Genomic DNA, 26219 nt, shown 5'->3' with positions numbered 1-26219 from the left:
ACAATTTGCCCTTGGTGAAGCCATGTTGGCTGTCTGTAATCTTCTCCCTGCCTTCCAAACACTTCAGGATGTCTTTCAGGAGGATCTGCTCCATAATCTTTCCAAGTGCGGAGGTGAGGTTGACTGGTTGATACTTCTCAGGGTCCTTGACAACACACCAGTGTTTCTACTATGGTTAAACAGTGTTAGCACAGTGCCCAGGCTTTCTGGTTTTTCCACTCTGCCCCACCAGGAGTAGGCTGAGGAGTAAGAAGTTTGGAGGGGACACTCTAAAGAAATAAAGAAAATAAGTAGCTTAGTGTAATAAGTATAACTTGGCAGCTCTTGGCAGCCAATTAGGCAAGCAAGGGGTGTTGCCAGGACTATTTGTGGGAGATTTAAACAGTTCCAGGGAGCATGAACGACCTGGAGGGTGGCTAACAGGCGTGGGAAAATAGGGCAGTTTGCTCAGAAGTTCGAGCAAGAAAGGATGCAGCCACCCTCCCAACTCCTGGTAGTGGGTTGTGTGATAGGTGTGGTGGTTTGTTTTTGTTTTTTTTTCCCCAACTAGACTAGATCCAGCAATGGTTTTCAAATGACCTAAAGCTGTTGCTGCTGCTGCTAGTAGGAGTGTGGTAACCCAGACAGAACCACTCAAGAAGGATGCAGTTGTCCAGGTCACTGGCTGCAGGGAGTGTATGAGCCTGGCATTAGTACCAGAGTACAGTGCAAAAGACACCTGTGATGTGAACCAGAGAATGATCTGCTCTGTCTAGTGGCAAGCTTAAGGAAGAAGTGGAAAAGCTAAGGAATATTAGGGAAAGTGAAAGGGAAATAGACTGGTGGAGTGTTAGACACCAGATTAGTTATTATTGGGTCAGAACCACCTTGTGGGGAGTGTCTGTGTGTGGAGGGGTAAGGGATGGGTTGAACCTCATGGAGGTGGGATGGTGTCATGTCCCTCATGGCAACCCCTGAGGCCCACAAAGGAAGCACCAGAGTAGGTATCAGTCACAAAAAGCCCAGGAAAACTATAACACACCACATCCTGCAGCCCTTCACCCAGCCTCAGATTGGCAGGGACAGTGAGGACACTGCCCCTCACCCTGGCCTGGAACCCCCAGAGTGAGTGGTGGGTCAAAGACCCTGCCTGGAGGGGTTGACCATGGAGAACAGAACAAATAAAACCAAGGGCATGTTTTTGCCTCATGTCACGGCCCTGCCATTGGACTTGTGAGAACTGGTCTTCTAAAAGGCTTCAGTGGTAGCTATATAATCTGTCTCTCCCTCTTTCTCCTCTCTTCTTGATCCCTCTGCTTCTTTCTTTGCTTTTTTCTTGATGCTTAGGGTGGTTTGGAGCTGGAGGGATTGGATCTTGATTTAAATGTTGTGGAACTGGTTGGATTTTGACTTTAGTGTTGTGGATAATTAGTATATGTTGAACCAGTTGTGTAGTGGAACATTTTTGTCTAGCTTGTGTAGTGTCCTTTTGGACTTTGGTCAAGTCTCCTTATCTACACCCCTAAATTAACAAAGAAATTCCTTGAGAACAAGCCCGTGGCTTATTCTCTTAACGCTATCTTGAGGTATTCAAGAACCCTATATCTATATCTTAAAGTAAAGCTCATAGCCAATCCTGTGAGCCAGCAGCTCCTGGGGCTGGAGATTTACATGGAGTTGCACCCTTCCAACCCTGAGAGAAGCTCAGCAGGAGTCAGTGAAGCCTTGCCCCTCTTGCCATAAGGCAGAAGGAGGAGACATAGTAGCTGGGGGTGATGGAAGAGGGTCCTTGATCGAAGAGGTAACAGAATCCCCTCTCGACCCCCATCACCTTCCCAGGTGCCCTTACAGAACAGGTATGAGGCTCTGGATCTAGAGGGTCAGGCAGATGACACTCAAGAAAAAAACTTGTCTGGAGGGTCTCCCAGTTGCACTCCATCTACCAGGCAGATCATAACCTCAGATATTAAAAAGAAAAGAAGGATAGTTGTAGTAGGTGGTTGTCTTCTGAGGGGAACTGAGGGCCCTGTATGCCGACTGGACCCAGCCCACAGGGAAGTCTGCTGCCTCCCAGGGGCCCAGGTAAGGGATATTATCCTGAACTAAGTCAGCTCTCTATTACTCACTGTTGGTTGTCCAGGTTGGCAGTGATGAGGTTGATAAGAGGGGTACCAGGGTAATTAGAAAGGACTTCAAGGCTCTGAGTTGATTGGTTGATGGGACAGGAGTGCAGGTGGTGTTCTGCTCAGTTCCTGCAGTAGCATGTATGAATGAGGAAAAGAACAGGAAAACCCATTTTATCAATAAGCAGCTTAAGTATTGGTGCCATCAGTGGAATTTTGGTTTTATTTGATCATGGGGCAATTTTTATGGCACCAGGCTTGCTAGAGTCAGATGGGCTTCATCTATCTAGCAAGGGCAAAAGGACTCCAGTCTATGAGTTGGCAGGGCTAATTAAGAGGGTTTTCAACTAGATTTGAAGGGAGATGAAACCAAGTTCTCTAGAGATGAGCCTAAGGGTGGTAAACCAGAGTTAGGGGTGATAGCAGAAGCCCAGCTGAAGTAAGGGTAATGGCCAGTCTTCGCGAACAAAGAACCGGGGAAGGTCTTTACACCTTCCAGCCTGCGCATTGGATTTTTTAGGTGAGACACAGTGTGTGCGGAACTGAGCCCACCCTTTAATCCTGAGGTTCCCAGCTGAAGTGCATGCACGCAGTATGGGTAACAAACAAGAGGAGCTGAAAGCCATCGTGCAGCAGGAAAACTATGACGTACTTACCATCATGGAAAAGTGGTGGGATGATTCACATAACTGGAGTGCTGTAACGGATGACTACATGCTCTTCAGAAGAGACAGGTGAGGTAGGAGAGATGGCTCTGTATGTTAGGGAGTCTCAACTCTATAGAACTTAAGGTTAGTGATGATAAGGTTGAGTGCTGTCTCAGTTTAATGAGACACAAGTGTTTTGCTGAGGATGAGTTATGAGGAAGATCCAAACTCCTCCCTCTAAGCAATTGTAAATCCGAAATTAGAAGGCTCCAATTGAGAAAGTGTTGAAAAAGGAAAAATAACAACCCTTTATTAAAAGATATATGTGAATTGGCAGAACAAAGAAAGGACACAAATAAAACAACCAAACAGTAATCCTATACCCAAAAATAATCCCCTTCAACAAAAAAAAAAGGTAAACAGTTCAGTTTGTGCCCTTTGGCACAATTCAAACCACAGTCAGCGGGGGCGCTGTTGGATCACTGGAGATGCAGAGCCTGCAGTGTTCTGTGCCAGCCAGCAGGGGGGGCTGTTGAATCACTGGTGGTCACCACCATAGGGTCTTCGGGTATGCTGGAGAAGCCGAAAATGGAGGTCTTTCCTCCCCCTCACCGGGAAAGGGGAAAAAGGAGAAAGAAAAAAAGTTCTTCCCAATGGGAACTCATGCTGTCTGCAGCTGGACCATATGACTTCCCCTCTCCTTTGATGTGCACAAGAACCACTGCCAAAAAAAAAACCACAGGAAGAGAGGAAGGGAAGAAGGTGACCTCCTTCCCAAATAGTTCCTCTCTGATGAAAGTCAAAGTAGGTTCTGGACTGGGTAGAAAACAGGGCGCAGGCGAACCGGGGCCAGGAGAGGAAAAAAAAAAACCAAACAAAACCTGCTGGCAAGCCAGGCTGAGAACAAAGCAACCTCGGAGCTCCTGCCACCCTGACCTTGTCCCAGCTCAGACAACAATGAAGTGAGTGCCATTTCCCAGAAGAAAAAAAAGTAAACTCCTCACCCCTCCCCATAGACTCTTGAGAGTCATCAACTTGGAATGTGACTCTGCTAGTCACTGCTTTTGTGTTAGTACCTTGCCCAAGGCACAGTCAACCCACCCATTCAACATCCCTTGCACACAGTGGGCGGGGGGAAAGGAAAATTCCTGCTTAGTTTCCCAGAACAAGCAAAACCATGACATTATCCACCCCTAATTTTTCCTTTCCCATGCTACCACACTCTATCAAATTAAACTTTTTGGACTCCATACATACATGCATTATTCTAAACTATATACACATTCACAAATACATAGGTACAAATACAGATACAGTTATGGCCTGCTCATCCAAAGGTAATATCCCCTTGAGGTATGCACTGGGTTTCTCCAATTTCTTCCATCACCCACCATGTGCAACCGGGTCTGTAAGCAAAAACAATCCCACGAATAAATTTGCCTTTGCTTGAGGCAGGGTTAACCCAAATTGTTTTACCTAACATACCTCCCATGTGAATCACTGGCACTTTGTCTCCATCTACAGTGTGAAAGGACTCTGATTGGGCAGGGCCAGCTCGATTGACAGAACCTCTAGTGTTGACTAACCATGTAGCCTTTGCTAGGTGCTGATCCCAGTGTTTGAAAGTCCCTCCACTCAATGCTTTCAGGGTGGTCTTCAACAGTCCATTACACCATTCAACCTTCCCCGCAGCTGCTGCATGGTATGAGATGTGATACATCCACTCAATGCCATACTCCTTTGCCCAGGTGGTATCTATTCTTGAAGTGTGTCCCATTATCTGACTCAGTTTGGGGTACCGTGTCGCCACAGGACTTGCTTTTCGAGGCCCAGGATGGTATTTCTCCCAGTGGCATGGGGCACCGGATGCATCTCCAGCCATCCAGTGGTGGCTTCCACCATGGTGAGCACATAGCGCTTACCTTGATGGGTCTGTGGCAGTGTGATGTAATCAACCTGCCAAGCCTCTCCATACCTGTATTTACTCCAACATCCACCATACCCCAGGGGCTTCAGTCTCTTAGCCTGTTTAATGGCAGTGCACGTCTCACAGTCATGGATAACCTGAGAAATAGCGTCCATGGTTAGATCCACTCCTCGGTCTCATGCCCATCTGTAGGTGGCATCTCTGCCCTGATGGCCAGAGGCATCATGAGCCCATTGCACTAAGAACAACTCTGTGCTGCCAGTCCAGATCCACCTGTGACACCTTGACTTGTGCAGCTCGGTCTGCTTGTTCATTGTTGCGATGCTCTTCTTTGGTTCCATTTTTGGGCACATGGGCATCTACGTGGCGGACTCTCACAGTCAGTTTCTCTACCCGGGTAGCAATATCTTGCCATATATCAGTGGCCCAGATGGGTTTTCCCCTACTTTTCCAATTGGCCTTCTTCCATCTGTCCAACCACCCCCACAGGGCATTGGCCACCATCCATGAATCAGTGCAGAGGTAAAATTTTGGCCACTTCTCTCGTTCAGCAATGTCCAATACTAACTGGACAGCTTTGAGCTCTGTGAATTGGCTCGATTCACCTTCTCCTTCAGTAGCTTCTGCAACTTGTCATATGGGGCTCCATACAGCTGCTTTCCATTTACGTTTCATCCCTACAATGCAGCAGGAACCATCAGTAAAGAGTGCGTAGCGCATTTCTACTTCTGGTGGTTGTATGCTGGGGTTTCCTCTGCCTGTACCACCTGCTCCCTTTCTTCTTCCTCTGCTAGACTAAAATTCTCACCTTCCGGCCAGTTCGTGATGATTTCTAGGATCCCAGGGTGATTTGGATTTCCAATGCGGGTGCACCGCATGATCAGGGCAATCCACTTACTCCATGTAGCGTCAGTGGTATGATGCATAGAGGGCATCTTCCCTTTGAACATCCAACTCAACACCGGTAGTTGAGGTGCCAGGAGGAGCTGTTCTTCTGTGCCAATCACCTCTGAGGCAGTTTGTACTCCTTCATAAGCTGCTAGGATCTCCTTTTCTGTTGGAGTGTAATTGGCTTCCGACCCTCTGTAGCTTCAGCTCCAGAATCCAAGTGGCGGCCTCAGGTCTCACCGGACCCCTTCTGCCAGAGGCTCCAGGAGAGGTCCTTATTCCCAGATGCAGAGTAGAGTACATTCTTCACATCTGGTCCTGTCCTGACTGGCCCAAGGGCTACAGCATGGGCAATCTCCTGCTTAATCTGTTCAAATGCTTGCTGTTGTTCAGGACCCCACTGGAAATCTTTCTTCTTGTGGGTTACCAGATAGAGAGGGTTTACAATTTGGCTGTACTTGGGGATGTGCATTCTCCAGAAACCGTTGGCACCCAGGAAAGCTTGTGTTTTGTTCTTGCTGATTGGTGGGGACATTGCTGTGCTCTTATCGATGACTTCAGTCAGGATCGCATGATGTCCATCTTGCCACTTTACTCCCAGGAACTGGATCTCTCGGGCAGGTCCCTTGACCTTACTCTTTTTGATGGTAAACCCAGCTCCCAGGAGAATCTGGATGATCTTCTTTCCTTTCTCGAAGACCTCTTCTGCTGTGTCCCCCCCATACGATGATGTCATCAACGTACTGCAGGTGTTCTGGGGCTTCCCCTTTCTCTAGCATATCCTGGATCAGTCTGTGGCAGATGGTGGGACTGTGCTTCCACCCCTGGGGCTGTCGGCCTGCACTCTGTTGCCAAGGGGATGGAGAAGAACGCATTTGCGATGTTAGTAGTGGCATACCACCTCGCTACCTTAGACTCCAGCTTGTACTGGAGCTCCAACATGTCTGGAACAGGGGCACTTAGCAGCAGGGTGGTTTCGTTAAGGCCACGATAGTCCGTAGTCAGTCTCCATTCTCCATTAGACTTACACACCAGCCAGATGTCTGACGGATGTCTGCTGGGAACTCAACACAGCAGAGAAGAGGCAGTTTAAGGAGGTTCTTGGAGTGTAAGGAGGATAGCTTCTTGTCACAGCTGGTGAGTGAGCCTACCAGGGGTGGGGCCCTGCTAGACCTGCTGTTTACAAACTGAGAAGAGCTGCTGGGAGATGTGGTGGTTGGAGGCCATCTGCGGTACAGTGACCATGATAGTTTTCAATACTTGGTGAAACAAAGAAGGGTATCAACAAAACCTCTACCCTGAACTTCTGGAAGGCAGACTTCAGCCTATTCGGGAGACTGATTTGGAGAGTACTTTTGCAATAGCCCTTAAACACAAAGAGGTCCAGGAAGGATGGAAATACTTCAGGAAAGAAATCTTGAAAGCACAGGAGCAGGTTGTCCTTATGTGCTGAAAGATGAGTTGGCAGGGAAGACAACTGGCCTGGCTGGGCAGAGAGCTTTTGCAGGAACGCAGGGGAAAAAAGAGGGTTTTCACCTTTGGAAAAAAGGGCAGGCAACTCAGGAAGTGTTTAAGCATGTTGTTAGGTGATGCAGAAAGAAAATTAGAAAGACAAAAGCACAATTTGAACTTTATCTGCCCACTTCTGTATAGGATAATAATAAGTGTTTTTATAAATACATTAATAGCAAAATGAGGGGCAAAGAAAACCTCCATTCTTTATTGGACTTGGGGGGAATATAATTAGCAAAGATGAGGAAAAGATGAGGTACTTAACACCTTCTTTGCCTCAGTTTTCAACAATAAGACTGATCATCCTCAGGACAACTGGCCTCCTGAGCTAGTAGACAGGGACAGGGAGCCAAATAGTCAGTGTAACACCCATTCATAAGAAGGATCAGAAAGAGGATCCGGGAAACAACAGGCCTTTCAGCCTGACCTCGGTGCCTGGCAAGGTTATAGAGCAGATAATTTTGAGTGTGATCACATGGCATCTACAGGACAGTCGGGGCATCAGAACCAGCCAGCATGGATTTAGGAGGGGCAGGTCCTGCCTGACCAATGTGATCTCCTTTTATGATTAGGTGACATGCCTGGTGGATGAGGGGAAGGCTGTGGATGTAGTCTACCCAGACTTCAGCAAAACTTTTGACATCATCTCCCATAGTATATTCCTGGAAAAACTGGCAATCCACAGCTTGGACAGGTGCACTCTGTTGGATTAAGAACTGGCTGGATGGCTGGGCCCAGAGAGTAGCGGTGAATGGTGCTGAATCCAGTTGGTGGTCAGTCAAGAGTGGTGTCCCCTAGGGATCAGTGTTGGGCCCAGTCCTGTTTAATATCTTTATTGATGACCTGGATGAGGGGATCGAATCTACCATTAGCAAATTTGCAGATGACACCAAGTTGGGGGGGGAGTATCGATCTGCTGGAGGGTAGGAGGGCTCTGCAGAAGGACCTGGACAGGCTGGATAGATGGGCTGAATCCAATGGTATGACCAAGTGCTGAGTCCTGCACATTGGCCACTAAAGGTTGGAGACAGAGTGGCTGGAGAACAGCCAGACAGAAAGGGACCTGAGGGGATACTGATTGACAGAATAAGCCAGCAGTGTGCCCAGGTGGCTAAGAAGGCCAATGGCATCCTGGCCTGGGTCAGGAATAGTGTGGCTAGCAGCACCAGAGAAATAATTTTTCCCCTGTACTTGGCACTGGTTAGGCCACACCTTGAGTACTGTGTCCAGTTCTGGGCTCCTCAGTTTAGGAAGGATGTTGAGGTGCTGGAGGTTGTCCAAAGAAGGGTAATGAGGCTGGTGAAGGGTCTGGAACACAAATCCTATGAGGAGTGGTTAAGGGATCTGGGATTGTTTAGCCTGGAGAAGGGGAGGCTCAGGGGAGACCTTATCACTTTTTGCAACTACCTGAAAGGAGGTTGTAGCCAGGTGGGGGTCAGACTCTTCTCCCAGGCAACTAGCAATAGGACAAGAGGACAGTGTTAAGCTGCCCCGGGGGAAGTTTAGGTTGGACATTAGGAAGAAAGTCTTCACAGAAAGAGTGATTGAGCATTGGAACGGGCTCCCCACGGAGGTGGTGGAGTCACTGTCCCTGGAGGTGTTTTAGAAAAGACTGGACGTGGCACTTAGTGCCATGGTCTAGTTGACAAGGTGGTGTTAGATCATAGGTTGGACTTGATGATCTCAGAGGTCTTTTCCAACCTAATTGATTCTGTAACTTAGCTTTAGTAACTAGATGTGTTGAAGCAATATGTGAACTTTCACCTAGATACGCTGAACTTTTACCTACTCAAGTAAAAGGAGGGCCCAAAGCCAGTTTCGGCTGGAAGATAAGGAAGCAAGGAAGGCCACTACCCCCATCAGCATAAGATGTAACCTTAGAGATAAAAGAAGAAATGGGCCCACCTAGAGACAATGAAGAGACCCAATGAGGAACAAGACCACCCCATACCACAATATTACTATTGGACCGAACTTTCGCATGAGGGGTGGAGAGCTTAGATTGTAACGGTATAATTGCCTAGGGATTTCTTTGTGCAAGCTCAAGCTCTGTCTCACCACTGTATGAATAAACTAATTTGTAAGATTCAGCCTAAGACTCTGCTTGGGGAAACCTAGGGTCAAGCCAAAAGGGAAAATGTCTGCATGAGTGTGTGTCTGGAGTCAATACGAGGTACCCATTGGTTCAGTGGAGCCACCAACCATGAAGGGACTCCAAAGTCCTAGTGGTTAAAGTCTCGGGTGGTATGAATGTAACTCCTTGATTGAGTGTGTGACAAGTCCAGTTTCCCTAACAGATACAGCTGGGACAGCTGACCTGAACTGGCCAAAGAGATATTCCATTACATATGTCATGCTCAGCAATAAAAGTCAAGGGAAGGGATGTGGTTTTTGGTGGGGGAGCTGGGGGAGGGGGGATAGCTGTTGTTCAGAGACTGACTGAACATCAGTCTGCTTCTGGAAGGTGATGAATAATTACCTTTGCAGCACTTGTTCTGGTTTTCTTCATCTTTCTCAACCTCTGAGTTCTCTTGCTTTTGCTCTTGCTATTTTCTCCTTGTCTTGCCTTTTTTTTTCTTTTTTTCAGGGGGGTGGGAGTGGGGTGACATTTGAGCAAGTACTTGTGTGGTGCCTAAGCTGCTGGTGAGGGGTAAACTACAAGATTAATTTTCACACACTATTTTAGGAAATATGAAGTGGTGTCAATTTTTAAATATACATACCTAAATGCAACTTTGAGGTTTACCTACAGTCAGTTTTATAAATGTATTTTATACACAGTAAATAAATAGCCAACCATATCTGTTATCCAAATTTCATTTTTACAGTGTTCTATTACTTGAACCCAAAGTTACACAGTTTCTATAGAGAGTCTATTGGCAGCCTGATTATTTTAAAAACTTATTTTTCAGGTTTAAAAATAAGATTCATGGTAGCCTTACATTACACCCAAGACCAACCAATATATATTTTATAAAATGGTTTAATCTATGCATGCATGTCTGATACAATGGTAATAAATTTACCGAATTCTAATTATTCACTTTTGTAAATATTTTACAAAAGCATTGTGATTTCCATGGATGGATACACAGTCCTTGATGGAAGAATAATTTAGACTGAATCAGGGCACATGAAAGAATAAAACTGACAAGATCACTTCTGCCTATTCTTCCGATGTGATTCCAGCAAGAGAAACAGCATGATATAAAAAGTATACAGGAAAGATTGTTCTTACCATAACCATCAAACTCTGGAAATTGCAAATACGTGTTCAAGTGGTTGAAAAAGTCATAATAATTGTAAACAGTCAGAAATTACAATAATGTTATCCAGTTACATGTAGCTGTCAAAACAATGCATATCTTTCCTTGTCAGTTGGTAATTCTTTTCCAACAAGACAGAAAACCTTTGGCAATTGCAGGTGTTGAAAATAATTTTCAAAGTTCAAGACAGTCACAGTATTTTCTTTGCAGAAGGTAAACTATACACCAAGGCTCAGAGGCTATAAAAATTGGTTCCAAGTGGAAAAAAGTGCAAATATCCTGCACACATAGTTTAAAGAGCTGCTGGTTCAATCATTCACCAACAGAATCTTTGTTTTCTTTTTTGCATAGTTCACAGGTGACAGGGTGTGCTATTTTTGGCAAGAGCAAAAGAAGCGATACTTTTGTTCACTTGCCATGTTAGACATGTTGGATCCATGCAGAATTCAGGTAGAGGGCTGCTACCTGATGTTATTAGACAGCGAATACTGATGTTGCTTTTGTTGAAGGAGTTCTGTAATAGCCAACAGCTTCTTAAGAACATGCTGTAGAAAAAAAAAACACACAACAACCCCCCCCCCAGTACAACCCTAAATTAACAACTAGAAAAAAACCAAAACCCATCTTGCTTGAGAGAAGCATCCTTAACATTAACCTACCAAATTTATAACTAGGTACAGTATATTTAAACCCACACACCCCCCACACCCTCCTCCCAGCTCCAGTTTCATAGTCACTAAGACATTACTTCAAAAGGCAACTGTAAAACAGCAATATGCAATTTATCTGCAGCTATGGAGACCTATTAAGTCTTGCCAACTTAACCTGAGAGTTTCAAAATGAAACAGTTCTCCTATTTGCTAAAATCCATCTGTAAACAAAAAATCCATTCTGGGGTATTTTCCCCACATGAAAGTGCAGAACTGGGCCAAGAACATGGAAAAAAACTCCAGTGGAAAAAATAAAGGTGATAATACAATTCATTTCTGCAAAAGGAGAACCACCGCCTTTAACTTTCTGAAAACCTGGTCATGAAACTTAACCAAATGCAACTGAACATACACACAAAACAGGCTGAGAAACTGTATTGCTAACACACTGTCAGGAGTTCAATAATTTTTTAATTATAGTAGAACTGTGTTCAACTACAACAGGTTGATCCTGAACATTAGGGCACTTATAGGAGATAAAAGGAAAATAGATTCAAGAGTTTTATTTATGCAAACCCATGAGGAAAAATTACTCCTCTAAAGTAGAAATATAGGTATATTGAGGAAACAGTATTGCATCTGTGACCATTAAATACTTCAGATGTAGGCCTTGTGAAAGAAATTCAATCCCTTATCTATAAGCAATACGTATTTAGTACTGAAAATTTCTACTTTCCTGACTTGCCAGTCTAGCCATCATTTTTGCTTTGCCAAGACAGGCAGTAGCTATGAATTATAAACTTGAACATGGTTGATTTTTTCCCCTCATATGCCACTGAAGAAGCAAATTGTAGTAGTTATTAAACTAGATTAGTTTTTTAACTGCTACAATGAAACATTATTTCATTTTTAATTCCTTAAGCTTTCCTCTGTCAAAGCTAATTAAAAACAAATATATTTTCACCATTTGCAAAACTGCCATAAGAGTTCCCAGTAATCCCCTTATTTAAAAAAACATTACTGACAAAAAAACATCGTCTGAGATGAAATATAGATTTATCATCTACATATTCTAGTAACCATGGTGGTAGTGGATCAAAGGTTGGACTTGATGATCTCAAAGGTCCTTTCCAACCCATCTAATTCTATGATTCTATGATTCTGTACTTGGGTTTAAGTTAAGGCCTTCAAAGACTCAGGATATAGAAAGTTCAGCCTTTAAACCATGAGAATAATAAGAAATCTGATTACAAGAAGTTATTTTGAAGCAATTAAATTTAAAACTATTTTTAAAACTACCTCTTCAAAAATGACTCATTAAAGAAATAGTTTAGGTGATACTGATTAAATTTAAGGAAGACCATCTCTAAAAGAAAAAGACTTTCTGTAGTACAACTGCTCCTGTCCCCAACCAAAAAACCCCCCAAACCCACTGCTTTAAAACATCTTTGGATTTGTTGCATAAATACTTATTTCACAGTTTTGATCTTCTTTACCTTTAAAACTATTAACCTCCTGGTGAAATGTACATATTTATCACTCATACTGCTGGAGAGAAAAAATTACAAAGGAATCATGATGTTAAACAATAAGTCTAGACATGCTATTTGTATGTATGATTTTTGTTAATCATTATAGTTTACCTGCATTACACCTCGCTCATTGCTGAGTATGCGAAGTTCATCTGAATGTGCCACACACATCTCATGCAAGGCTGCCAGATAACGAGACAAGTCAGTTCTAGAGTTCTCTGTAGTGTCTGGAAGCTCAGGAACATTCTTTAACAAAAATTGTGAGAACAGACTTAGTGAGTAGCCAGGAATATAAGAAATTAAATTACAGTTCTATAGACTTGCCAACAGTTGCTTTGATACTGCAAGTAAGTACTGCAACGTTTTTCTTCACAATTAAGTCTTCTGTCCATGTTAACTAATAGAAATTATTTATTTCTTCCTGTCCACAATCATCTATTTTATGAAGACATTTTAATTATGGTTACACATTTCACATAGAGAGATTACTAAATATACAGCAATTTCTATTCCTACTAGGAGGGTTTCATACTGCTATGCTACCTCTGAACTGTCCAGAAAGATACTGAGAAAAGAGATTCATATCATATCTTCCCCTCAAATGAGGGGAATCCATCCATTATATGTTTGTTGTTTTATTTGGTTTTTAAAATATTTAAATCAGACAATAGCAGCAGCAAAAATGGACACCAAAAAAAATCCTTAAACTATCAAGTCAGTAAATCCACTAATAAAATAATGTAACTAAACCAGTAGATTAATCAGTTATTTTAAAACCCAACCATATTCCAAGTCCTTATGCATAATCTGCCATTTAAAGAAAAAAACAGTGTATCATAATATGCAGAAGTTGCCATTTAACCAGAAAAAGGTGACATGGCAAGCCACCTGAATGACACACTTCAAAACAGTAATTCTTATAGATTATCAAAATAGTCTGAGATGTTTTCTAGGTCACTTTTAATGGATTAATTCAGGAAGATAGGCATATTTCTTTTCTCTTAATTTTTAAAACAAAATTGGTTTAAACATATACATAAATAGATATACATGAGTTCCTAACTTGTTATAGCTATCATACACAAAACAGTAATGGTTTCAAATTGAACTGCAACTATTATTTTCTTTTAAACTACAATATATAGAATTCATGCAGTGAGACATTTGGTAATGTATAACTAAAATAGAAGACAACATTTTTAAAAACTTCAATTTTTTCAATCTCAGGTCATAACAATATGACAAATTACATATAAGAATTTTTTGTTTTAAAATATTTTTTAGAAGATTGGTATTTTTGACTGAAAGCTTTAATCCTTGGGGAGAAACTCAAATAGATCTCATGTCTACAACAGTACTAAATGAATAAAATCTTTCTAACAGGACATTTAATTGGTTTTAGTTCTGTGTGACAGGCCAGCTTGTTACTGAACTGACACACACAAGCATTCAAAATTGTGAGGAAGTTGATGCATTTTTGAGCTAGTTAACAAGAACTATAAAGAATTTCAACTCACAATGTTGCTATACAACTTGGAATTTTTTTTAAAACTACTTACCCCAAGTTCATCTAAGAACATGATCATGCGATGTTTGTTACTCTTGATGAATGGATTTACCCCCTCCATATATGGCTCCTAGTAATTTTTAAAAGTATTTATTAGAACAAATTGATACCAATTTAATAGATATACCTGAAGTGAACATATTGTAATCAGAGACAAATGACACTGCAAAACAAATGTGTAATCTTTTTCAAGTGAATTTATAATGACTTATGTGCAACTAGTCAAAAGATTACACTTTTCTGTGTTCCAGAGGGACCCTGAAATTATTTATATATGCATTGCGACATGAAATTTTACATTTCTGAAATACTGAAAATGGACTTTTTTTCATTGCAGTTATATAATAAAGAAAAATCTTTCAGAGGTAACATCAGGACATAATTGCTCTCCTTGTTTTTTCATTAATGCTTACATTCCAAGTTGTGTCAGACAAATGACTTTATAATGGCAGCCTGAAATCACTTTCTTTCATTATGCTTAAGTCAACAGATTTTTATTGTTAAACCATGTTGTGACTTGGGAACCAGAACAGACCAATTGTTGCTGGCATTCTTCTAGTGATGCAATAGAAACTTTAGTAAAACCTGAGGTTTTTTAGGGCAACTTGTAAAACTGATTTACAAAATTATGTCAAGCAGTATGCAAATGAGTACAAATAAAAGGGATGTTTCAAAATGCTGTACCAACAGAAGACACCGGTCTAAACAATAAGAAAAGAAAAAGTGTGTGTGTGTGTAAGGGGGGAGCCAGAGGTTGGTAGTTGCTCATTTGTTTCAGAATTAAAATATTCTATATCCAGGCTAGAAGTTTAGTCCTAATTGGGCTCAAAGTGAATTATTACGTATAGTATATAAAAGAACATGGATGTGGAATGTATTTCAAGGTTCTGTACAGAAACATGCCAATATTATTGAAAAATGTCTCCCCATTTTGACATGAAATAATCAATGGAAATGCAAAAAGGCTCCCATCATCTACTTCAGGCAAATGATATATCCTTCTTGTTTCTAATCACAGATTTGTACTCTATCATTTTTCAGTTGTCTTTATGAATATGGGTATTCATAAAGGAAATGTACTCATTTTACCATCACATAGATGTTTTCTTTGTGGAGGGATGGCTGCCTGCCTCTCCTCTCCCACTTTTCCAACTCACACACTCATCTATTTGACATGGGGAAGCCAGTAGATGTCGTGGTTTTGGATTTTAGCAAAGCTTTTGATACTGTCTGTCACAGTATCCTTCTGGATAAAATGTCCAGTACATAGCTAGAAAAGTTCATAATACATTGGGGAAGCAATTGGCTGATGGGTCAGGTTAGAAGTGTAAATGGGGTTATAGTAAAATCATGCTGGCAGCCAGTCATCAGTGAGGTTCCCCAGGGCTTGATTTTAGGCCAGTGCTCTTTAATGTTTTTATAAATGATCTGGATACAGGAATCAAATGTACATTAAGTTTGCTGATGATAAAGTAGGAGGAGCTGTGGACTCCATCAATGGTAGAGAGGCCTTACAGAGTGATCTGGGTAGACTAGAGAGCCGGGCAATCACCAACCACATGAAATTTAACAAGGGCAAGTGCAGGATTCTCCACCCGGCACACAGCAATCCTGGCTATACATACAAGAAGTCCCACAGAAACAGATCTAGGGGTCCTGGTTGATGACAAGTTGAATATGAGTCAGCAGTGTGCCCTGGTAGCCAAAAGGGCAAGTCGTGTCCTGGGATGCATCAGACACAGCATAGCTAGCCAGTCAAGGGAGGCAATTGTCCCACTCTACACTGCACTGGTGTGGTCCCACCTCAAGTACTGTGTGCAGTTTTGAGTGCCTCAATATAAATAGGACATCAAACTATTCAAGTGTGTCCAGAGGGGAGTGACCAAGATAGCAAAAGACCTCGAGGGCAAGGGTGGCTGAGGTCACTTGGTTTGTTCACCTTAGAAAAGGTTGAGGGGTGACCTCATCATAGTCTACAACTTCCTCAAGGGGTGCAACAAAGAGGGAGATGCTGATTTCTTCTCTGGTGACCAGTGATAGGACATGGGAAAATGGAATGAAGCTGCTTCAGGGGTAGTTCAGACTGGACATTAGGAAAAGATTCTTCACTGAGGGGGTGGTCGGTCACTGGAACAGCCTCCCCAAGGAAGTGGTCACAGCACCAAGCCTATCAGAGTTCACGAAGCATTTGGGTGATGGTCATAGTCATATGAGTTAGTTTTAGGTAGTCCTGCGAGGAGCAGGGAGTTGGACTCAATGATCCTTACGGGTCTCTTCCAACTTGAGATATTCTATGATTCCATGAATAATAGACTATGACTGCTACCCTTTTCGTCATTGACAGACTGAAAAACCAGTCCACATACTTCCACTGTTGTCTTTGAAACAAATGTCTATCTGTTCTCATAGCATGAAAATATGGTTGCATCACTCTGTAATACTTACTAGCATGATCATTAATTCATTAATTATTTTAACACATCACTGTTGTTGTTCATACTACCAGATTCAAAATCTTTATGGTATGTACTAAATCATTCACATAAGTTTCTATATGACTCATTCTGAAATGACTGACTCCTCTTTCCAATTCAACCCCACTTTATGCTACTGCTCTAGTTTAAATCAATACCCTGTGGAGCTCCAACTGAAGAGGATAGAAGAAACTGCAGGAACAAGGCCTCCTTGTTGATAAGACACCCAGGTCACACATCAGGATTTGCATAAGAATAATACAGACAAAATCTGTTGCTGTTAACAGGAACACTGAAATGTCCTAGACTGTTCTGTGGAAAATTATATTCACCTTAGCTCCAAATTCAACCAGATTTGCTAAATTCTGCACAGACTTGGCAACCAGGGTCAGAGTTCTTGCAGCAGTAGGGGAAGGAGAATCTGATAGGAATAGAAAGTAGAAAGTTACTGACCATTTCATTTAAAATTTCCAGTAGTCCCAAGAAAATTAACTCTTCCATAATTTGTTATTTATCATGGAATTAAATACTCTGCTGTAAGAGAACTGTATGTGAAAAATATCTCATGAGCAAAAAAACTTTTGGTGTTTTAGTAATTATGTCCACAATAAACATCAATATGCATATCTGACTCTGTACTAGTTGCTTATAAAGTAAGCAAAATAAAGTGTTCCTCAGAAGCCTAAGGTTAACAAAAATTTTAAGAATTAAGTAAAAAGTCTTTACACAAAAATCAAACAGCTCTGTTGAAAGGAAAATTTGTTGTAAGAATCTAATAAAATAATTAAGTTTACCCTTTTCCTTATTTGCATATACCCATATAAGTAGGTCCTGCATTGTTATGCAAATTATACTTCAAATTAAGAGTACCAAGAAAATAGACTAAGCATATTACATGCAATCATGGCTTGTATTTCTGTGAAAGTATAACTATTTACTGCACAAATCAAATGCTAGAAACTCTCGGTGCAATCACCTGTTGAAAAAAGTTGTTTTAAAGAGATTTAAGAGATTAGTGTTAAGCATGGAGTTCTTTGGTTTGTTTTAAAAACAGTTATGGTAAAATCTGACTTTCCACTTACAGGTCATTTAAGTGCTCCAAAATGGACAGGATTTTTATATAAACTCTAAATTTCACAGTGTTTCATAAGAATGCTATATACTCTTCACTGTCAATCTGTAGGTTTTGACCTTCTTTCTTTCTGCCCCTTCCCTGCTCAGCATTGCAATTAATTAAAAACATAAGTTCTGACTTTTTAGGCATAGCTGAAGCTTAGACACTAATCATAAAACTGATCTCAGTTGTTCAGAGCATTTAGCACTTAGTACTGTACATCCTTTTGAAGAAGCAATACTGAAAAACATTACTAGCCTTAGAATTGGGAAGTTCAGGTGATGAGAACTGATCTGAAGAATTGTATTATAATAAAAAACTCAACTAAGAAATTTGAAACAAAGGACAATTTTTTCAGTAAAGATTTTTGAGAATAGTTGTTGAGGTGACATGATAGGCACATTGCTGTTGAAACTGAACTGTATGTATACACCTAGTCTTCAGAATATCTCCCCTCCCACTTCCTGCCCCATTACAGCAAGGAAGTATGTTAGAAACTTTGTTTCTAAAGAAAAAGGGCCCCCTTAGTTATTTTGTTGTTTGTTGTTTTTTTTTTTTTAATTAACAGCACTGACAACCCTATATAGAGTCCATAAACTTAGGGAAAGTGAATAATATTATCTGAACTTCTAAACAGGACAAACACTTACAGACAAGCTTAAAAGGGATGACACAAATTTATGGATAACAACTCCATTTACAGCTAAAGGCACGGTGGTCTCAATGCAGTCCCCAAGTTAGAAAATAAGATAATCTGGTTTAAAGACAAATATTGGGAGGTGGGAACGCCAATAGGATGAACTCCCCTCCCCTTTTATAGAGGGACAAAATAAAAATGCAAGTGAAATAAATGAAAAAAATAACAGTTTACTAAAAGGAAATAACAGTAACTAGAAAGATACAGAGGAAACAGTTTCCCCAAAAGGAGAGTAATCCACCACCCACATGGCTCCCCAGGAACAAAGGTGAAACACAATGACAAAGGGTTTTTTCCCCACCAACCACCTCCTTCAGGTCTTAACTGCAGCGGTGGTACCAGTTTGAAGTCTCCTTGTTCCCTGGCTTTGGAGGAGTGTGTGTGTGTGTGTGGGGTGCAGCCGTCCCGCACTTGGCAAGCAGCAAGCAAAGCAGAGCGGCTCCTGGTTGGCTCAGTCATACCTCAGAGCTGTCCGCTTCAGCACCGCAACTCTGTACTAGTGTTCCGGAGGAGAAACAGGAGGAGGAGAATTGGCAGGAAGCAGAAGGGACCAAGTTTTGCCACAGTTTCTTTGGGGACCATCCACATGGCTTTGGCGACCAAGGCAAGATGGCACACTTCCAGTTCCTGGTGTGGCTTTTCTGCTGTCCCGGCCTGGCAGGGACAGCTTTCGGCCATGGCTGAGACCCCAGAAACAACTTTTACCTGTGGCAACCCCCCCCCCCCCCAACTCCCTCTTCTGGGAGGACAGGGTGGCCCCCTTCAAATGACATAATGGTATGAATATTCATTGTTATAATTCTCTTCCCTGGCTTGTAACCATAACATTATCTACCCCTTATTCTATACCATTCACGTCATGCCCGGATTTACACCTTTCAACTATATACATACATATATACACACATTCCCATTATATACATATATATATACACATTTATGTACAATGTTACAGACAGTTTTACCCAAAAATCAGATCTCCTTGAGGTATACACCATGTTTCCCCATCTTTCTGCATTACCTACTAAAGTGCAACCTGATCCTTGAGCAAAAAATCCCACAGATGGGTTTGCCTTTGCTTGGAGACAGGACTAATCCAACTGTTTTTCCTAACCTACCTCTCAGGTGCACTATGGGGACTTCATCTACAGTGTGAAGGTGCTCTGATTGGGCAGGGCCATCTCGACTGACAGAGTCTATAGTGTTGACTAACCAGGTGGCCTTCTCTAAGTGCTGATCCCAATGCTTGAAGGTCCCCTGCACCCAATACCTTGAAAATGGTTTTCAACAGTCCATTACACTGTTCAACCTTCGCAGTGGCTAGTGCATGATAGGGGATATGATATACCTTCTCAATACCATGGTCTTTAGCCCAGGTGGTAACTAGGCTATTCTTGAAATGAGTCCCATTGTCTGACTCAATTCGCTCTGGGGTTTCATGTTGCCACAAGACTTGCTTTTCAAGGCCCAGTGGAAGGGTCAAATGCACACAGGTACCCCCAAAACACCAGGCAGGTGAGAACACTCAACGTTTTGGTGCAAAGCAGCATCAGGCCTAAGGAAAGACACACCCCCTGTTCTTCTCAGGGCTTTTATAATCCCTGGTCCCCCCTGTTGTGGGGCTTTCAGACATGTCTGCAAGAATTAATTTTCTCTCATACCTGGGAGTCAGCTCTTCTGGAATGTAAGAGGAGAAAACATCTAAAACTGTCTCTGGAAAAGATGCCTTTTTCCAAGCAGGAAAGCTTCCTTAAGCAAAAAAACCCAATCTCCTTGTAGTCAAATCTTCTGGAAGGGTCTTCTACACTTACACCAGGATGGTGTTCTGGGCAGTTGGCATGAGGCACAGAGTGTGTCTCCAGCCATCCAGTGGTTGCTTCCACTATGGTAAGCACATAGCATTTACCTTGGCAGTGTGATGTAATCAATCTGCCAGGCCTCTCTATATCTGCATTTCAATGACCGTCCACCACACCACAGAGGCTTTATCCACTTGGCCTGTTTGATTGCAGTGCATGTTTCACAGTTTTGGATGACCTGTGTCCATAGTTAAATCCACTCCTCGGTCTTGTGTTCATCTGTAGGTGACATATCCTCCCTGATGATCAGAGGCATCATGGGCTCATTGAGGTAGGAACACCTCTCCCTTGTGGTGCCAGTCTAGATCTACCAGCAACACTTTGACTTGGGCAGCTCGATCTGCCTGTTTGTTGTTATGATGTTCTTTTGTTAGCTCAACTCTTAGGCACATGTACGTCTACATGGCAGACTCTCACAATCAGATGCTCTACCCAGGCAGTGATGTCTTGACACATTTCAGAAGCCCAGATGGGTTTCCCTTTGAGTTGCCAATTGGCCTTCTTCTATCTGTCTAGCCATCCCCACAGAGCATTGGCTACCATCCATGAGTCAGTGTAGAGGTCAAGTCTTGGCCACTTCTCTCATTCGGCAATGTCCAAGGCCAGTTGGGCGGCTCTGAGATCTGCAAATTGACTTGATCCACCTTGTCCTTCAATGGTTCATGCAACTTGTCGTGTGGGGCTCCATACAGCTGCTTTCCATTTTAGGTTCATCCCTACAATGTGACAGGAACCCTCAATGAAAAGAGCATAGTGTGTTTCCTCTTTGGTAGTTGATTGTATAGTGGAGCTTCCTCAGCAGGTGCCAACTGTTCTTCTTCATCTGCTAGACCAAAGTTCTCACCTTCAGGCCAGTTCTTGATTATCTCTAAAATCCCAGGGCAATTAGGGTCTCCTATACAGGTTCTCTGTGTGATCAGGGCAATCCACTTGCTCCATGTAGCATCAGTGGCATGATACATGAAGGGAAATTTTCCTTTGAACATCCACCCCAGCACTGGTAGTCAGGGTGCCAGCAGAAGCTGTGTTTTCATGCAAATCACTTCTGAGGCAGCTTGAACCCCTTCCTATGCTGCTAGAATCTCCCTCTCTGTTGGGGTGTAGTTGGTCTCAGACCCTCTGTAGCCTCAGCTCCAAAATCCAAGTGGTTGACCTCAAGTCTCACCAAGTACCTTCTACCAGAGGCTCCAGGAAGGACCATTCTCCCCGGCTGTGAAGTAGAGCACATTCTACACCTCCTGTCCTGTTCTGACTGGCCCAAGGGTTACCACATGAACAATCTCCTATTTAATCTGTTCAAAGGCTTGTTGTTGTTCAGGGCCCCAGTAGAAATAATTCTTCTTATGTGTTTGTAGTGGGTTTCTGTGGCTGGGTTTTGGGGGGGGGGGGGGCACAGAAGTGGCTTCTGTTAGAAGCTGCTAGAAGTTTCCCCTGTCCTGTGGAACCAATGCCAGCCAGCTCCGGGATGGACTTCCTGCTACTGGCCAAGGCCAAGCCAATTAAGAGTAATAGTGACACCTCTGTGATAACATATTTAAGAACAGAAGGTTGTGGCGCAGAAGGATTCCAGCCAGGGAACAGTGGAGTGAGAACATGTGAACAACAAGGTAGACACCAAGGTCGGTGCAGAAGGAGTGGAAGGAGTGCTCCAGGCACCAGAGCTGAGGCCCCTGCAGCCCGTGGTGAAGACCGTGGTGAAGACCATGGTGAAGCAGGCTGTCCCCCTGCAGCCCATGGAGGACTATCGGGTTGCAGAGACCCACCTGCAGCCCATGGAGGAGCCCATGCTAGAACAGGTGGATGCATGAAGGAGGCTGTGACCCCGTGGGAGGCCCAAGATGGAACAGGGTCCTGACGGAGACCTGCAGCCTGTGGAGAGGGAAGCCCACTCTGGAGCAGGTTTTTCTCGGGTAGGACTTGTGGTCCCTGTGGGGGAACCATGCCAGTACAGCTCATTTGTGCAGGACTGCACCCCATGGAGGAGTGACCCATGGGACAGTAGTTTGGGAAGAACTGCTGCCCGAGGGATGGACTCACGCCAGAGAGGTCCATCAAGGACTGTCTTCCGTGGGAGGGACCCCACAGGAGCAGGGGAAGGACTCCTCTCTCTGAGCAGCATCAGAAACAATAACTGAGCATACCCCCCATTCCTTGTGCCCCTGTACTGCTGGGGGGGAGGAGGGAGAACATGAAAGGAAGGAGGGATGGGGGGAAGGTGTTTTTTAAGACTGTTTTATTTCTCACTCTTTGGCTCTTATCCTGTTAGTAATAAATTTAAGTACTATCCTCACTTTGAGTCTGTTTTGCCTGTGAAGGTAATCAGTAACTGACCTCTCCCAGCTGTTATCTCAACTCATGAATCCTCAGCTGTTTTGGTTTTTTCGTCTCTCCTCTCTCCAGTTGCAGAGGGACAGTGAGAGAGCAACTTTAGTGGGTACTTGGTATCCGGCCAGGGTCAACCCACAAGGTAGAGAGGACTTACAATCTATCTGTACTCAGGGATATGCATCCTTCCAGAAGCCTATGGAGCCTAGGGAATCTTGTGTTTCCTTCTTGCTGGTTGGTGGAGACATTGCTGTTATCTTGCTAATTACTTCCATTGGGATCTGACAGCGTCTATCCTGCCACTTCATTCCCAGGAACTGGATTTCCCAGGCAGGTCCCCTGACCTCGCTCCTTTTGATGGCAAACGTGGTTTTCAGGAGAATCTGGATGATCTCTTCTTTCTTGAAAACTTCTGCCATATTCCCCCATACGATGTCATCAATGTACTGAAAGTGTTCTGGAGCCTCACTCTTCTCTGGTGCAGCCTGGATCAGTCCCTGACTGACAGATGGTGGGACTGTTTCCACCCCTAGGGCAGTTGGTTCCAGGTGTACTGCACGCCCCTCCAGGTGAAAGCAAACTGTGGCCTGCACTCTGCTGCCAAAGGAACGGAGAAAAACGCATTGGCAATGTCAATAGTGGAACCACTTTGCTGCCTTGGACTCCAGTTCATACTGAAGCTCCAGCATGTTTGGCACAGCAGCACTCAATGATGGGGTACCTTCATTCAAAGCACAATAGTCCTCTGTCAATCTTCATTCTCCACTGGACTTACACACTGGCCATATAGGACTATTAAAGGGTGAGCAAATCTTGCTGACCAGTCACTGGCTCTCCAGCTCACAAATCATCTTATGGATGGGGATCATGGAGTCTCGGTTAGTGCGGTATTGCCCACGATGCACTGTTGCGGTGGTGATTTGCACCTGCTGTTCTTCAACCCTTAGTAGTCCCACAGCAGAAGGGTCCTCTGAGAGACCAGGCAACATGTTCAACATTTTAATCCCTTCTGTCTCTACAGCAGCTATCCCAAAAGCCCAACGACCCTTTTGGGTCTTTGAAATACCCATTCTTGAGATAATTGATACCAAGGATACACAGGGCCTCTGGACCAATCACAATGGGATGTCATTGCCACTCCTGCCCAGTCACTCACTTCAGCTTCCAACACGATCAACTGTTGGGACCCCTCTGTCACCCCATAAATGGAAATAGATTCTGCCCTCTCATGCCCTGACAGCATCAGAGTGCATTGTGCACCAGTGTCAACCAAGGCCTTACATTCTTGTGGGTCTGATGAACCAGGCCACGGGATCTGCACAGTACAATAGACACAGTTATCCCGTGGCTCTACCTGGCTAGAGGCAAGGCCCTTCTAGTGTTGGTTTTGGTAGTCATTGCTTCTTCCCTGTGCATACATCCTGGAGGTCACTTCCAGAGGATTGGACATGTCATCATCCCTTCTGTTCTCTCTAGGAACTTGCCCATGGGAGACTGGAGCTACATCCATCCTCAATGAATATCATCTAGTAGTCACTTTTTCCTTTAGTTCCCGTACCCATGCTGCTAGAACAGAGGTGGGTTTTCCATCCACCTCCTCATGTCTTCCCCATGTTTGTGTAGGAAGAACCACAGGTTGCCTTGTGGGGTGTACCCCCTCTCCCTAGCCAGGGAACACCTGCTTCTAATAGCAGGGACTCTAGTTTGCACTGGCAAGACATGGATGATGTTCTCTTTACACTCCTGAGTTTTTGATTGCCATCTCTAACTTCCTTTGTTAGAGTCCTGAGATCTACAGCCAGTTGCTCTATGGAAGAGATGTGGGCCCGTAACAGGAAGTGGACAATCTCATCATATGTCCAGAGTTTATTCATTATAGCGCCCACTGTCTCTTGGTTCTCCTTCCAGTGCATTGTCACTAAGAAGTTGGAATATATTGATGGCCCTTGGTGTGCGAGTTTCAACCACATCTGTGATATGCACTTGACCTTGTCTGGGTCATTATTAGGTTGCCTGTCCCTTGCAAAAAGTACCTCTAGCAACACCAGTTCTCTCAGCTGAGGGATTCCTTGTTCCATGGTTCTCCAGGGGCCATGATGCACCTGGAGGTCATGCCTGTAAGCGTATCTATCCCTCATACTTGTTAAAAGTCACATCCAGAGGTTGAGGGGTTCTGATTTCCTCATGAACCCCTGATCAATGCCCACATCCTGGGACAGGGATCCTAAAAACCTCACTTCAGCACCATCCAGGAGTGTACCTTTGCCCGCAAGATCCCAGACTCAGATCAACCAGGTCAATATGGGCTCATCTATTTGTCAAGTGATGTCTTTCCTCAGATTGCATAGATTATTGAACGATAGCAATTCGGTGGTTATTTCTGGCTCTGAGTCCACTGATGGTGAGGGTCCTGCTTCCCCATTGTCATCCACCAGGCAAAGTGATTTGGTCTTGTATTTCCTCTTTTGGACAGGGGCGACTTCTACTGGTTTGGGTTGCCTTTCTGGTTTAACTACAACCTGAGTGGCCATGGTGTCTGTTATTTTGTTTCCTTTCCCTTCCCCCTGAAGGTGCTGTACCATACCAAGCAGTATTTGGTAGGCGGTGGCCAGGGCCCAGCGTATCACAGTAAGCTGCCCCTCTCTGGAGCTGACACAGCATTTTCCTTCACATATCACTTTAACAGTGTCCTGAAGTTGTTCAGGGATGAACTTCCAGACCATTGGAGGAGAGAAGTTCTCCAAAATCTGGCCCATGTCCTCCCACATTCCAAGACGCTAAAGTTTATCTACCCCTGGGGCAGGCCTCTGGACACCTTTCCTAGAGATCTTGGTCCTGTCTCCAAACAGAAGGTAGACCATACTGAGGAAATCTGGCAGATATAGCAACAAGATTATGCTATCACTAGCATCCAGAGGGAATTCAACCTTTTCAAAAACTGTTGCAGCAGACCTGAAGGAGAAAGGGGTTAAAGGCTGTTCCCCCACCAGGGCTAGGTGCCATTATCAATAAAACCCCAGAGGTAGCAACTGAGGCCAGGGCACATAGACAATCCTGAATACACATTCCCAATGAAACTCACGGTCCTTGAGTTTGCCACATTATACATTGAGGTCACGAAATAGAACATCACCAAAGCAATATTGGTTCTTTTTCCCAGTCTGAAAAAAAACCTTTTGATAGGCCAAGATATATATAGATTTAGGTGCCACACCGACATGAGTAGATTGAGCAGCATGCTGGCTAGGGGTTCTATACCCAATACACAAATGAGTTGTTAAAAATTGTTATTTTTTCACTTCTCTCTCTCAAGCCCCATATTGAGCACCAAATTTTGTCTTGCTTTAAAGACAAATATTGGGAGGCAGGAACTCCAAAAGGATGAACTCCCCTCCCCTTTTATAGAGGGACCAAAAAAAATGTGAGGAGGTTTTAAGTGAAAAAATAACAGTTCACTAAAAGGAAATAGCAGTAACTACAAAGATACAAAGGAAACAGTTTACGCACAAAGATGGGAATTCACCACCCATGTGGATTCCCCAGGAACAAAGGGAAAGAGGGTTTTTTCCCCACCAACCACCTCCTTCAGGTCTTAAATGCAGCAGTGGCACCAGTTTGAAATCTCTTTGTTCCCTGGCTTTGGAGTGGCAGGAGGTGCA

General features: G+C 43.5%; 1 protein-coding gene across 1 annotated transcript in view; it reads right to left on the bottom strand.

The window, feature by feature from the left end:
- Window positions 1-10803: 10803 nt before the first annotated feature.
- Window positions 10804-26219, bottom strand: part of LOC114069721 (ras GTPase-activating protein 1) — a gene marked incomplete at its 5' end in the record, with an annotated part of 79482 nt that continues 64066 nt past the window's right edge. Inside the window, 4 exons of the mRNA XM_027906708.1 lie at window positions 10804-10887; window positions 12636-12770; window positions 14084-14161; window positions 16898-16986. Coding sequence (XP_027762509.1) covers window positions 10804-10887; window positions 12636-12770; window positions 14084-14161; window positions 16898-16986 — 386 coding nt within the window. The remainder of the gene's footprint in view (window positions 10888-12635; window positions 12771-14083; window positions 14162-16897; window positions 16987-26219) is intronic.

This window comes from Empidonax traillii, unplaced genomic scaffold, assembly GCF_003031625.1.
Source record: "Empidonax traillii isolate 1590-97213 ecotype Southwest subspecies unplaced genomic scaffold, ASM303162v1 scaffold1344:size197939, whole genome shotgun sequence".
Taxonomy (NCBI): Eukaryota; Metazoa; Chordata; class Aves; order Passeriformes; family Tyrannidae; genus Empidonax; species Empidonax traillii.
This window is presented reverse-complemented; position numbering and strand designations above follow the sequence as displayed.